This window comes from Equus quagga, chromosome 1 (genome assembly GCF_021613505.1).
Source record: "Equus quagga isolate Etosha38 chromosome 1, UCLA_HA_Equagga_1.0, whole genome shotgun sequence".
Lineage (NCBI taxonomy): Eukaryota > Metazoa > Chordata > Mammalia > Perissodactyla > Equidae > Equus > Equus quagga.
In genome coordinates this window covers 11,666,546-11,680,567 of record NC_060267.1, presented here as the reverse complement: position 1 = coordinate 11,680,567, position 14,022 = coordinate 11,666,546, and the positions used below count along the sequence as shown (strand labels likewise).

General features: G+C 42.8%; 1 protein-coding gene and 2 non-coding genes across 3 annotated transcripts; all 3 read right to left on the bottom strand.

Moving 5' to 3' along the window:
- Window positions 1–1,100: 1,100 nt before the first annotated feature.
- Window positions 1,101–7,018, bottom strand: ATP5F1B (ATP synthase F1 subunit beta). The gene is made up of 10 exons (XM_046638855.1): window positions 6,861–7,018; window positions 6,195–6,377; window positions 5,776–5,950; window positions 5,098–5,219; window positions 4,666–4,850; window positions 3,974–4,132; window positions 3,730–3,852; window positions 2,835–3,047; window positions 2,250–2,451; window positions 1,101–1,370 (listed from the first exon to the last, which is right to left on the bottom strand). The coding sequence occupies exons 1-10, from the start codon at window positions 6,985–6,987 to the stop codon at window positions 1,273–1,275; spliced, it is 1,587 nt and encodes a 528-aa protein (XP_046494811.1). The 5' UTR covers window positions 6,988–7,018; the 3' UTR covers window positions 1,101–1,272.
- Window positions 4,941–5,011, bottom strand: LOC124231322 (small nucleolar RNA SNORD59). Its single transcript, XR_006886491.1, has one exon. It is a non-coding gene; the product is annotated as a small nucleolar RNA SNORD59 (small nucleolar RNA).
- Window positions 6,051–6,125, bottom strand: LOC124231331 (small nucleolar RNA SNORD59). The gene has a single exon (XR_006886493.1). It is a non-coding gene; the product is annotated as a small nucleolar RNA SNORD59 (small nucleolar RNA).
- Window positions 7,019–14,022: the final 7,004 nt, after the last annotated feature.

Sequence of the window (14,022 nt, the reverse complement as noted above, 5' to 3'; positions counted from 1 at the left end):
CCCAACCTTCAGCCCCAGGGGCCTCTGAATTGGGATTTCAGTTTGTCGCGCCCTGCTTCTACCCTACTTGAATGCCTCGGGGGTGGGGCTTATAGATGAGGCTCCTCCTCAGGACAAAAGCCTCAGCTGGTTTGTAAACAGTCATTAGCTAAGAACCACATCCCAGCAAATGGCCTTCATGGATTTCAAAATGGTGAGATCAGAGTTCTTGCAGTCTCCAGTCCTACCACCAGAGGGCAGTAGGAGATGGGTCTAGGCCCAGAGAATGCTTTCAGAGGTACCAAAAGCGACCTTGTACTCAAACAGGCACTTGTTTCAAACTGAAATGGTGGGTGTACTTTTGAGTATTTTCTAACTCTGCACATTCTAATGGGCTAAAATGAAGGGGGAGTGACGTAATTCCATTATTCAGTTCAGAAGGCCAAATCCAGCAACCGTGAAAATTGCTGTTCCCCTGTAAGATTCTTCCCCCAACTTTCATAAGGGATCTTAGAGCTCAGGACAGGCCTCCTGGTATTTCATACTCTGAAGTGCCTCGAGGAATCATGTACAAGTCCAGGCTTGCCCAAAATACATGAGACGCTAGTTAGGAACACTTTCTGAAAAAATGAAGGCCTAGGTAAGATGGGGGGCCCTTTTGACTCCATTTTCGCACAGATCAGTATTAATCCTTTAGAATATGCATCATTTCCTAAAAATTTAATTCATTTAATTCACTGATTAACCCCTGCTTTGTCTTATAACAGCAGTTATTTTCCTACCCAACCCCTTTTTCCCAATACACTTGTAAAAAAATCCCTTTGCTTTTTAACCAAGTAGGGATGTGATATATAAACTATTTAAGAGGGAAAAAAATCAATTTGCTTTCAACAAGTGACATAAAAGGGCCAAAGCTGAGGTCCTACTATTAAGATCACATCTTCCACAGGAAGCCCCTCACAAGACCCACAGTTGTCCATCAATCCAAGACCATGGCTTTTCCTTTTTGACGACCCCATTTCAAACACAGACGGCCTACTTTGTGCTACTGCTTCTTTTGGCCACTCAATTATTAAAAACTTGGCTTGGCTGTCTTGTCAGGACCAAGAAAAATAGACAGATTCGGAGGGATGTACATTTTATTGGAAACCTTAAATACTCTTTTCAGATAGAACACAATGTCTTCAGTCAAGGCTCTCATGTGGCCTACAGAGAAAAACTGAGATTTTTGGGTTAGGGGCAAGGAGAGGGACAGCACGGAGGATGAATGCCTAGTTTGCCGAAAGGACCTGCTCACGAATGCTCTTCAGCCAGCTTATCAGCTTTTGCCACAGCTTCTTCAATGGGTCCCACCATATAGAAGGCCTGTTCTGGGAGATGGTCATAGTCACCTATATGGGGAAAAAACCCAACTGGTGAGAAGCGGAGGGACATCAACTTTCTGCAGTGTGTACGTAACTCACACTTGAGGCCACCAGTCAGAATGTGATGAATTCATGTCATCTAAGAAATCTTTTCTTAACAAACTTCCCTCACAAATCCAACTTAGAAAACATGATACAGTATGGATTAACAACAAATGGTCTGGAGCCACACAGCCTAGGTTCAAATTCTTGCCCTCTACTTTGCTGTGTGATATTGGGACCCGTTATTTTAAACTTTTCAGTGCTCCAAGTTTCCAAATTTGTATAACAGGATACTAATCGTCTTCCTTACAAGGATGCTGCAATTCACTTAGAGGACTAGCTTGCACTGAAGGTGCTCAGTAAGTGCTGGATGACTTAAGAATCCAGTAATAATACAAGCCTCACTCTGAGCAGTAAATATAGAGTATTTCCAAAGAAAATTGATGAGAAACAGCTTATTTTAGGGCCGCCCGATGGCGTGGTGGTTAAGTGCGCACGTTCCGCTTTGGCGGCCCGGGGTTCGCCGGTTCGGATCCCGTGTGCGGATATGGCACTGCTTGGCAAACCATGCTGTGGCAGGTGCCCCACATATAAAGTAGAGGAAGATGGACACGGATGTTAGCTCAGGGCCAGCCTTCCTCAGCAAAAAGACGAGGATTGGCAGCAAGTGTTAGCTCAGGGCTAATCTTCCTCAAAAAAAAAAGAAAAAGAAATAGCTTATTTTATTGTTTAAAAAATTATATAACTAGGCACAGTCTACCTATAACTGCTTGATGGTTGCTGGAACGGGAACAGAGCACAGCGAGCATTCCAGAGATTTCAGCTTCTCTCATTTTTGGTTCAGCTTTATACCCAAAATCTCACCTGCCAAAATCTGCTGGAATCCTTTGATGGTCTCTTTCAGGGGTACCAACTTCCCCAAATGGCCTGTGAACACCTCAGCAACCTGGAATGGCTGAGACAAGAAACGCTGTATTTTCCGTGCACGAGACACAGTCAACTTATCTTCCTCAGAAAGTTCATCCATACCCAAGATGGCAATGATGTCCTGGAGGGATTTGTAGTCCTATGAGAAGACAAGACAAGAGAAGCCCAAGTAAATATTCACATTCCTTAAATTTGGACAAAAACCTAAGGGTTAATACCACCTTACATTCACACTAAGCTTTGTACAAAGCATTTTAGTATCTTGCCTCACTTCGTAAATTAGCGGAGGGGGAAGTTACACACTTGGGGTCATGAGGGCCCTCAGCTATGATCAGTGTCTTTTTCTCCTTATTCCTAGTCTGGTGCTGTTAAGAGACCTCATTAACACTCACTAAAAACTCCTGATCTCATCTTTCTTTGCTCCAAAACAAATGACACAATCACCACAAGTTCTGGTACTAATATAATCCCCAATTCTCTCTGTATGACTTTATGACCACCAATCTCACCTGAAATACTCACCTGTAGGATCTTTTGCACCCCACGGGCAACCTCATAATGCTCTGTACCAACAATGTTGGGATCCATGATGCGAGAGGTGGAGTCTAGAGGATCCACAGCTGGATAGATGCCCAGCTCGGCAATAGCACGGGACAGGACAGTGGTGGCATCCAAATGGGCAAAGGTAGTGGCAGGGGCAGGGTCAGTCAAGTCATCAGCAGGTACATAGATAGCCTAAAGTGAGTCAAGAACCCATGAGGAGCAGCAGGAAGCCAAGTATTCCACTTAAGCCATCCCCTTTGCTGACTTTTCATCTCACTTCATCTTCTTAGCATTCTGTCCACCCCAAAAGAGCCTTCTTACCCCTAACAGCTGCTGAGAGCTTAGGGATTAACTGGTCCCTCCAAGCTGTGACAAAACAATTTCCATTGTCATTCCTTTTGTTCTTCATCCTACATTTTAACTCTTAGTGATACCCACTTTTAGAGTTAAAAAACAAAAGCAAAAAAAACCTTGCACCACTACAACAGTTCACTAGGAAAATGAATCCTGAAAGTTACTCTAATGCAGACACATTTTTAGATAATTCTACTATACATACCATCTATATACATTTGGAAGTTTGTAGTACATTAGTGCAGTATATATTTAATGCTCAGTTTCCATCTTCAGACTCCTCCGCAACTGGAAACCACTACTTTTGTGATCTATATTTGCATGTATACCTTCAATTACTTTAGATGAGTGTTTCTTAATCTTTCAGAGTTTTTAACATGCGCACACACAATTTTACACATTACGTAAGGGAGCTCACGAACCGGGTTAAAAGCCTTTTGAGGCATAAGTAACGAGGTTTCATACGTCTCTGTACATGCCTTTATACAAATGAGACTTTCATTCATTTAATTGTTCTTACCTGTACAGAGGTGATAGATCCCTTCTTGGTTGTGGTGATTCTTTCCTGCATGGTACCCATGTCAGTGGCCAGGGTAGGCTGATAGCCCACAGCAGAAGGGATTCTGCCTAATAAAGCAGATACCTAAAAAAAAAAAAAAAAAAAAAAGAGTAAAAACAAAGGTCTTAGTCTCTACATCTTTAGCCTCACCTGCATCATTCCATAGAAAGGTCAAATGAACCCGGTCCTCTCAAGCCTCTCTTACCTCTGAGCCAGCCTGGGTGAAGCGAAAGATATTATCGATAAACAAAAGTACATCTTGACCTTCTTGGTCTCTGAAGTATTCAGCCACAGTCAGTCCAGTCAGAGCTACCCGGGCACGAGCACCAGGTGGTTCATTCATTTGACCATACACCAGCGCTACCTGCAGTAATCATACATAATTAGAGAACCTGGCAGAGAAGTATGGAAGCCATATACCCAAGGTCTCCAAATCAAGGGAAACTACCCCAAAAATCCTCCTTCTCAGAAGGTATCAATGCTTTTTGTTCGCAAATTTCTATTCCCTTTTAGAGATGCAGTTCAAAACAACACAAAAGACAGTTCTTGTATTACTGAGCCAAAATTCCTGTAGTAGGAAGTAAATAAACTGTAAGTAAGGGGCAGGCATAAAATAGGGTTATCTGAGACATATGAACCACCTCCAACTCCCTCCAAAATCAGCCTCAAATGATGGGACTATCTACCAGAAACAGCCTGGAAATGTAATCTAATGTCAAGGAGAAAAGAAAATGTGCATCAGTGTATTAGAATTTGGGAGAAAAACACTGACAGAAATTTCCTTTGTAGGTCCTGGAACACTAAAACTAAAATACAAAAACATGGCTTCAGCCAGCAATGCACTCAACTCCAAGTTTCCTAATGTAACGACTTTGCGGACACCAGCTCAGGGCTCACCTTGGAGGTAGCATCTTTTAAGTTGATAACACCAGACTCAATCATTTCATGGTATAAGTCATTGCCCTCACGAGTCCTCTCACCCACACCAGCAAACACAGAGTAACCACCATGGGCTTTGGCGACATTGTTGATTAACTCCATGATCAGTACCGTCTTGCCGACTCCAGCACCACCAAAGAGCCCTGGGAGAGGATGAAAAGAAAGAATATTCTTTCTGTGTTCTGTGTTCCCAAATAAGCAAACTTCAAAACAAATTTTCTTTCCATCTTTTTCCTTCTCAGGAATGGCATCTGGCTTCAGCAAACTCAGAAGAACGAAAGTCAGAAGCTACTCATCAGCGAGGGACAGATCTAGGGACCCACTCATAACATAGTAGGAGTTTTTCTTCCCACATTAAGTTTGGAAAATATGTACCCACCACTAACATACCAATTTTGCCACCTTTGGCATAGGGAGCCAGCAGATCCACAACCTTGATACCAGTGACCAGAATTTCCTGCTCAACGCTCATCTCCATGAACTCAGGAGCCTCAGCATGAATAGCAGCAAATCTGTAAAGGCAGAAAAGATTGGTGTCTCTCCATCATGTTGAAAGGTTCCTCTCAATTCTCAAGTCTAACCCTTTACTCATAGCCTCACCTCCTCTTATATAACATTCTAGACAAATTGTCATCTGGCATCTTCCCCAATGTTCTACAATGAAGGGGATTTCATTATCTCAGGAAGCAATAATCCCATTTCCCAACAACTTTAACTATCATAAAGATTTCCCTTTTACTGAACCCTAATCTAAGAGCACCTCTCCACACACCAACAGGAAATACAAGAACCTCTAAGTTCTGGAAACCCCACAACCTAAGCCACTGGTATTAAAGCTCACTTAAATAATCAACTTAGGTCCTAAGTAGCAGTTTTTACAATCAGAATTTCTGCATCCTTCATTTTCTTCAGAAGAAACTGGATTGTGTGGTTTTAATAATCGAATATATCACTATTTTAAGTATTCTCTGCAGGAAAAATCTACTATACTAGAAGGTATCACCTTAATGTATAAAACTGCAAGAAAAACGTTTCTTTGTGTGTGGATGCAGCAAGAGGGATACTCACTGTTTGGTTTTGATGGGACCTCTCTCATCAATAGGTTCTCCAATGACATTCATGATCCTGCCCAAGGTTTCAGGGCCAACAGGAATTTTGATTGGTGCACCAGAATCCAGGACTTTCTGGCCTCTAACCAAGCCTTCTGTACCATCCATGGCAATGGTTCTTACTGTGCTCTCACCTGTCAGATAAAGGTATTGCAGGGTCATCCATAAGAACAAGTTGGCTTCACCATATTTAATGAAAGTAGCTGGCATGAAAGGCTTAAGTCAACCAAGACTCCTTCTCAGTACCTAAACGTGGCTTCAGCAAACTCAGAAGAACGAAAGTCATTTTGATGAAATCATCATAGAAGGAAGACAGCCTGGTTTTTGGGATATTTGGGCTAAACAAGCTCTTTACTATTCCTAACAGATTCTACTTACCCAAATGCTGGGCCACCTCCAAAACCAGCCTGGTCTCCCTGCCTTGCACTTCCAAAGCATTTAGGATGGGTGGCAGTCCCTCATCAAATTGGACGTCCACCACCGCACCGATGACCGCCACGATGCGCCCGGTGGCGGCACCTGCCTTCGGCGAAGGAGATGTTTGGGCAGCATAGTCTCTGGCTAACAGACAAAAAACATATGGGAAGGAGCTGGGGTCAGGACGGTGAAATGTCATCGGAAGCCCCCGACTTGACCCACAAGGACTGGTGACTTTGGCCCAGGCCCGGCCTCCTTCCGCTTGCTCGGAAGGCGTGTCCAGAGGGAGGGCCGCGCAGGAACCGAGAAAGCGCCTGCACAATCTTCCCATCCTCATGCACAAAACCCCATCGTTAGAGAGCTCGGTGCCCTCATTCTACCGGAAGGTCAATGCACCTGCCCACACTTATCCGCCACACAGCGCCCCTTTTCCAAAATGAGATGGAATTAGATCGAAGAAAGCTCCCAAGGGCGATCCGTTCTTGTCCTCCTCCCATCAGAAAGCAGGGCACTGGCCCTGGCGTCCCTCTAGCACCACAGATCCCTTAGGCCCGAGCGACAATCGGCCCCCGACTCAAGGTCATGGGGCTGCAGAAACGAACCCAGCTCCTAGAGGAAGGCACTTACCAGGCTGCAGCGCTGCCGGGGCGGCCCTCAGTAAGAGCTGAGCTTGGGGCAGCGGCGCGGACGGGCTGAGTCCCCGCAAGGCCCCGGAGGCCGAGGCAGCGGCCACACGACCCACAAGCCCCAACATGGCGGAGTCCGGGTGGAGACTGAGCCCCGCAGCGGTCCCGGCGCCAACTCGCCTGCAGTTGGGAGGAGGCCTACTCTGCAGTAGGCACGTCCATTGGATGAATTTGCTGCCCATCACTATCAACGCTGCCCCTATAGGCTGACAATCTCTCATCTCCTCAACCATTGGCCAAAATTGGTGCTAATCTGAATTCCTATTTTATTGGACATTGTCGGGCTAGGTGCAACCCTCAGAGCCTCGAAACATAATTGGATAACAGGGATGTCAGTCGGAGGCAATACTTGGCGGAACTACGTTTAGGAAAGGGGCTGAGTTCCTGTCGGGAAGCACGTGGGCTGTCTTTGGCTGTCCTTGGGCTTTCTCCTTAGGTAGGACCTTGAGCTGGGTGACAGTCGCGGCGGGGGGTGGGGGTGGGGGGGTTAGGAAAGTGGTAGTGTCGTGAAGCGCCACCGATAGTGACCTTGGCGAAGTCAGGAACCTTCTCTAGAGTCAAAACACGGTTTTTCTTCCTCAGCAGTGAGATTGGAAACTTGCAGGCAGCTCAGCAGGTCAGCAATCCGGACAGAATGTCTATCACTTAAAGCTGTACGGTGAAAGTAACTAACGTAACCAGTCATTGAACAGATGTGTGCTAGGCATTGAGAAGACAAAGATAAATAAGATTTAGGACTTCCCTTTTAAAGACAGATGAGCAAACTATGCAATAAAGTGTGATGGCTCCTGGTTAGTATAGGGTAAGTGGGTGCATGCAGGAGGAGGGGATAAATTTGGGTCACCTGGAGGTGTAGGGAAATTGCCTCAAAGTGGAGGAGGCTGACAGATCCGTTGTGAAACATGAGTAGAAATTCTTAGGGTAAAGCAGAAAAGGAGACTATTCCTAGCACAACTTTACCTGAAACAGCATGTCCCTTTTGTGGAACTACAGGTGAGGAAAGTTGGAACTGAGGAAGGGAAAAAAGAGAGGACAGTAAAGAGATGAGTATAGAGAGAGAAGCAGGGGCCCGGTCTCCAGCTTTGGATGGCGGTGGAGGCTGGGCAGATGTAGGTGTGTGAAAGTGCTCTTTGAGTATGGAAAATCATGGAACAGGGCATCCTTTTCTGTAGTATTAATTTTATTCAAAGTCCTTGGGGGGCAGATAAGGGAGGCCCCTAATCTGTTAGAACAAACATGGCTATGTGGAGTAATTCATCATGGAGCTACCTCCCCAGACTTTCTCCCACCAGCCTACATTAGTTCTCATTTGTCTGCATGATCGGGAAAAAGTTTCCTGCTTTTGGCAGTGTGGAGCTATCAAAGGATTTAAAGGAGAAAACAAGCAACAGAAGAAAATCTTAAATTTGAAGTGCCTATGGGTAATCTTGCCTAGGAGGAGGGAAAGGACCAAGAAAACAGCAATGTTGTCTCAAGCAGATAGAGAAAAATGAACCAGTAAAGGAAGCAGCAGAGAAATAAGAGGACCAAAGAACAGTGTTAAGAATCAAGGAAAGAGAATGTTAAGGACAAAGTGGTCAATAGTACAGTATCAATCACATAAACATCGTGTAAAATGAGGGCCGCAAAGAACCAATTGGATTTGGCAACTAGGAATTCATTCTATGGTGAAGTGGGGTCAAGGTAATTTCAATGGGTTGCATCATAACACACGATATACATTTTTTTTTAAAGATTTTATTTTTTTCTTTTTCTCCCCAAAGCCCCCCAGTACATAGTTGTATATTCTTCGTTGTGGGTCCTTCTAGTTGTGGCATGTGGGACGCTGCCTCAGCGTGGTTTGATGAGCAGTGCCATGTCCGCGCCCAGGATTCGAACCAACGAAACACTGGGCCGCCTGCAGCAGAGCGCACGAACTTAACCACTCGGCCACGGGGCCAGCCCCACACGATATACATTTTTGATTTGCAATCTGTGCTCTTTCTGTTACACTGGGCAGCATCCCAGTTAATAGGGACCTATGTATTTCACTTGCCTCCCTAGAGGTTAAGTTTCCATAGATATGCTAGGATACTCCTTAACAGTATTGCCACTCGGGTCAGACTAGGTTAAAATCTTGTTTTTGCCATTTACTACATATCATTGGTCAAGTTATTTAAAACCTCTGTACATTATTTTCTTCAACTATAAAAGAGGTAATAACAAAATGGGGATAATCTCACAGGGTTGTTTTAAGAAGTAGATTAATACACGAAAGAGGCATTTACAACAATGCCTGACACAGTTACCGCTGTGTTTTGGTACTTTTACTTACTGTTGAATTAGTGTTAAGATCCTTTGGTTTTGTATCACCAATTTTGGTCTTGGACAAAATTTTATTAACGATCAAACACATTTAAACTGACACTTCATTTAATCCAAGTGTCAAAGTAAAGATTGTCACATAAATTTTCAGGTAACTGAAGCTCATCACTTTTTGAAATGTATCATACATTTTTATCCTCTCAGCAGATTAGGGTATCAAGTAATTTAACTTTTTCTTGGACATTTGGGTTATCATTAAGCAAATTTTTGTATCACATTGCAATGCTAAATGCTTTCAGCGTTACTGAGTTGGATGTGTAGAGCTATTTCTCCCTTATGCTAAGTTTGTGAACTTTTTATCTTTATAATTCCTTTGCCGTCAATGTTTGCCCTCAGCAACTTCCTGTCCTCCTCTTCTGAAATCAGATAAACCTGCTAATACTGTCTAAATATATAATATTTATATAATACTGTCTATAATATATAATATACTATAATACTGTCTAAAATAAAAGTAAATAAACTTGATTAGCTTGGGTTGACATAGGCCTTAACAGTCTTTTTGAACAAATAATGTCATCTATTTTAGAATTCTGACATGTTTTGGTCCTACTTCATATTTCTTTTTTTGGTGAGAAAGATTGTCCCTGAGCTAACATCTGTGCCAATCTTCCTCTATTTTTTATGTGGGATGCTGCCACAGCATGGCTTGATGAGAGGTGTGCATGTCCGTGCACAGGATCTGAACCAGCATACCCGGGCTGCTGAAGCAGAGCATGTGAACTTAACCACTACACCACCAGGCCAGCCCCCTACTTCATATTTGATGATTTCCAGATGATAGCCCAGCTAATATTTCACGCAAAACACAATTTACTTTTCATGGAACAAGAGGAACCACAAAGACCTAACCTGGTTTCTTACCTGAAGTTAATTCCAAATGACTGATCCCATAATTTAGGACTGAAAACCTTATCAATTTTATGTTAAGGTGAAAATTGCATTTTCCACCAACTCATTTTACTGCCATCCAGTGGTCATGCCCCACATTCTTCCAGTACTTTGTAATTGGTAGAATGTCTTGTCTCTACATTTCTTGACAATCATCTTGGGTGATTTCAAATTTCATGAAAATGATCCATTCAATACTCTAGCTTCAGAGTTTTTTAATCTCTTTTATTCCAATTACAGTCATGCACTGCACAACGTTTCAGTCAACAATAGACTGCATATACCATGGTTAGTACCCCATAGCCTAAGTGTGTAGTAGGCTATGCCATCTAGGTTTGTGTAAGTACACTCTATGATGTTCGCATAACAAAATCACCTAACGACACATTTCTCACAACATGTCCCTGCTGTTAAGTGACACATGACTATAGTTTCACATTCATTTTTTTTTTTAAAGATTGGCACCTGAGCTAATAACCTTTGCCAATCTTTTTTTTTTCCTGCTTTATCTCCCCAAATCCCCCCTGGTACATAGTTGTATATCTTAGTTGCAGGTCCTTCTAGTTGTGACATGTGGGACGCCACCTCAACACAGCCTGACGAGCGGTGCCATGTCGGCACCCAGGATCCGAACTGACGAAACCCTGGGCTGCTGCAGTGGAGCTCATGAACTTAACCACTCAGCTACGGGACCTGCCCCTCACATTCACATTTAAGCATCCTGCTCCCCAGTCATTCCCAACTTCTATCATCCTGAAGATTGTTCAACCTCAGAAATCCAATATTCTTTTGTCAGACCACAACTCTGGTGTTTTGGGTTTCCCCCCCCCCCCCCACACAATACATGAACATATTCTAGGTATACAGGATTTGAATAAATCTTTCCACCACTACCCCTAAAATCTCACTCCCTTTTCCAGAAATAACCACTAAAAAACATTTTGCATATACCCCATTCACTTTCTGTCCACTTCATAGACATATAAAATACACATTCCTGTTTTTAAAAACCTCAGTGGAAGCACACTACAGAAAAGTTAAGTTTTCTGATCTTTATGTTTTAGAGAACTTTGTGTGTCAGTACATTTAAGTTTACTTTATTAAGACTGCACCGTATGCCATAAGTGTGTAATCTTATTTTATTCCAGTAATGATCATTGGGATTGTTTCAAATGGCTATTACATGCAATACTGAATGAAGAGAAAACCTTGTACCCAAGATCATTGAGTATACCATCTAGTATTTCTTTAACATACATTTCTAGAAATAAAATGTTGGCTTAAAATTGTTCATTTAAATGAGTTTTTGCCAAATGGCCTCCTAAAACCATCTTGCTAATTTATCAGGTTCCCAGAGTCCTTGTCAAAACTTTTTAAAATGTGGCTGTTAAATGAATGAAATTATTTCATTGATTGAATTTGCATTTCCCTAATTTCTACTAAAATGGAATACTTTCATGTTTATTGGCCATTTATATTTGTTCAGTGAATTACCTCTTCCTATCTTTTGCCTGTTTTTCTTCCCATTGCTTATAATGATTCAGTACTCTTCAAATGCTTCTTGTAAAAATTTTCTTCTAGTACATCACTTGTCTCTTAACCTAATGAGATCTTCTTTTATATTTTGGTGAGAAAGATTGACCTGAGCTAACATTGGTTGCCAATATTCCTCTTTTTTTGCTTGAGGAAGATTGTTGCTGAGCTAACATCTGTGCCAATCTTCATTTTGTATGTGGGAGGCCACCTCAGGATGGCTTGATAAGTGGTGTGTAGGTCTGCACCCAGGATCCAAACCCATGAACCCCGGGCCACTGAAGAAGAACATGCGAACTTAATCACTACACCACTGGGCTGGCCCCCTTAATGGCATCTTTTGACCTAAGTAATTTTTAATGTCAGATTTGTTAACTTTTCCCTTGTAGCTTCTAGATTTTGTTATGCTTGGAAGGACTTCCCCCTACTATTAGCTAAGAATTTGATTAATGAATAGTTTTTTTCAGTGAGTAGGCCAGGATCCACCTGCATCAGAATTGTCTAAATCTGCACTATTCACTTTGGTAATCACCAGCCATATGGGGTTACTTAAATTTAGTAAAATTAAAAAGAAATCCAGTTTCTCAGTGGCATTAGCCCCATTTCACATCTTCAACAGCTCTATTTGGTTGGTAGCTGCTGTGTCAGACAATGGAGATACAGAACATTTCCTTCATCACAAAGTCACAGTGGACGGGGCTGATACCACAGCAGAACCAACTGACTCATAATCTGCAGTTTAGATCTAGAACAGTGGTTGTCAAACTTTGGCACACATCAGAATCACCTAGAGGGCTTAAAACAGATCACTGGACTCTACTCTCAAGTGTCTGATTCACTAGTCTGTCTGGGGGCCCAGAATTTATATTTCTAACAAGTTCCTAGGTGAGACTGATGCTGCTAGTCTAGGGACCACATTTTAGAAATCACTGATCTCAAGTGTCACTTAAATTGCGAACTCCTGGGCCTCACATGCAACTACTTACTAAAGCCTAGCTCAGGGCAGGGACCTAGGAATCCACATTATCAGAGCGCCGCATGATTTTGACAGTTTGAGAACCACCAGGTTCAAAATGGGCCACAGGGCTATAGAAATAGGGAAAGAGGGGCCAGCCCAGTAGCATAGTGGTTAAGTTCACATGCTCCACTTCGGTGGCTGGGGTTTGCAGGTTCATATCCTGAGTGTGGACCTACAAACCGCTCATCAAGCCATGCTGTAGCAGAGTCCCACACACAAAATACAGGAAGACTGGCAACAGATGTTAGCTGAAGGCCAGTCTCCCTCACTAAAAAAAAAAAAAAAAAAAAAAAGGGAAAGAACTAGAGCTACAAGAGTAGTTGTGAGAACAGAGAAAGAACAAGGATTCAGGGACAGGTATACTCCTTATGGGGACTATTAGTCATAGCAGAAGCTTTACATTTCACTCTCCTGAACTTGTGATCACGATAAGATCCAGCCATCAGAATGGGATGCAAAATAGAGTATGAAAGGGAAGGTCATTGGATTTGAATCTAAGAAATTTAGGCTAGAGTTCTGGATAGGTTCTTCACATACACAATGAAAATTATCCAGGCTGACAATATAACGTTAAAAGCAAAGCAAGACTGGCAGTTTCTTAAATGAGTTGTCACCAAACCCCCATTTGACCACCTACGTATCTCTGGAATCTGTCTCTCCAGGTCTCACTGCAAAGTGCACCCCTTTGCCTTTTACCATTTGAATTACTGCACTAACTTGTTTTCTTCCCTCCAGACCCACTCACAAAACATAACCCATACTATGGCATTTCTGAAATATATTCATTCATAAAGTATTTACTGAGTCTTCACCACGTCAGGTGCTGTCCTAAGGGCAGGAGATTTAGTGGCGATATGTACATCCTTCACTCTTCTGCTAAGACATACAACTAATAATCAAGTATGTTTAAATGAAGTCCACAGAACTGAAAAGCATATACGATGATAAAAAGAAAATTTAAGGGGCCAGCCTGGTGGCACAGCAACTAAGTTCGCATGTTCTGCTTCAGCGGCCCAGGGTTCACCAGTTCAGATACCAGGTGTGGACACAGCACTGCCTGGCAGGCCATGCTGTGGTAGGCGTCCCACATATAAAGTAGAGGAAGATGGGCATGGATGTTAGCTCAGGGGCAGTCTTCCTCAGCAAAAAGAGGAGGATTGGCAGCAGATGTTAGCTCAGGGCTAACCTTCCTCAAAAAAAGAAAAAAAATATATATATACATATATATACACATACAACTATGTACTGGGGGGCTTTGGGGAGAAAAAGGAAAAATAACAATTTAAAATAAATAATA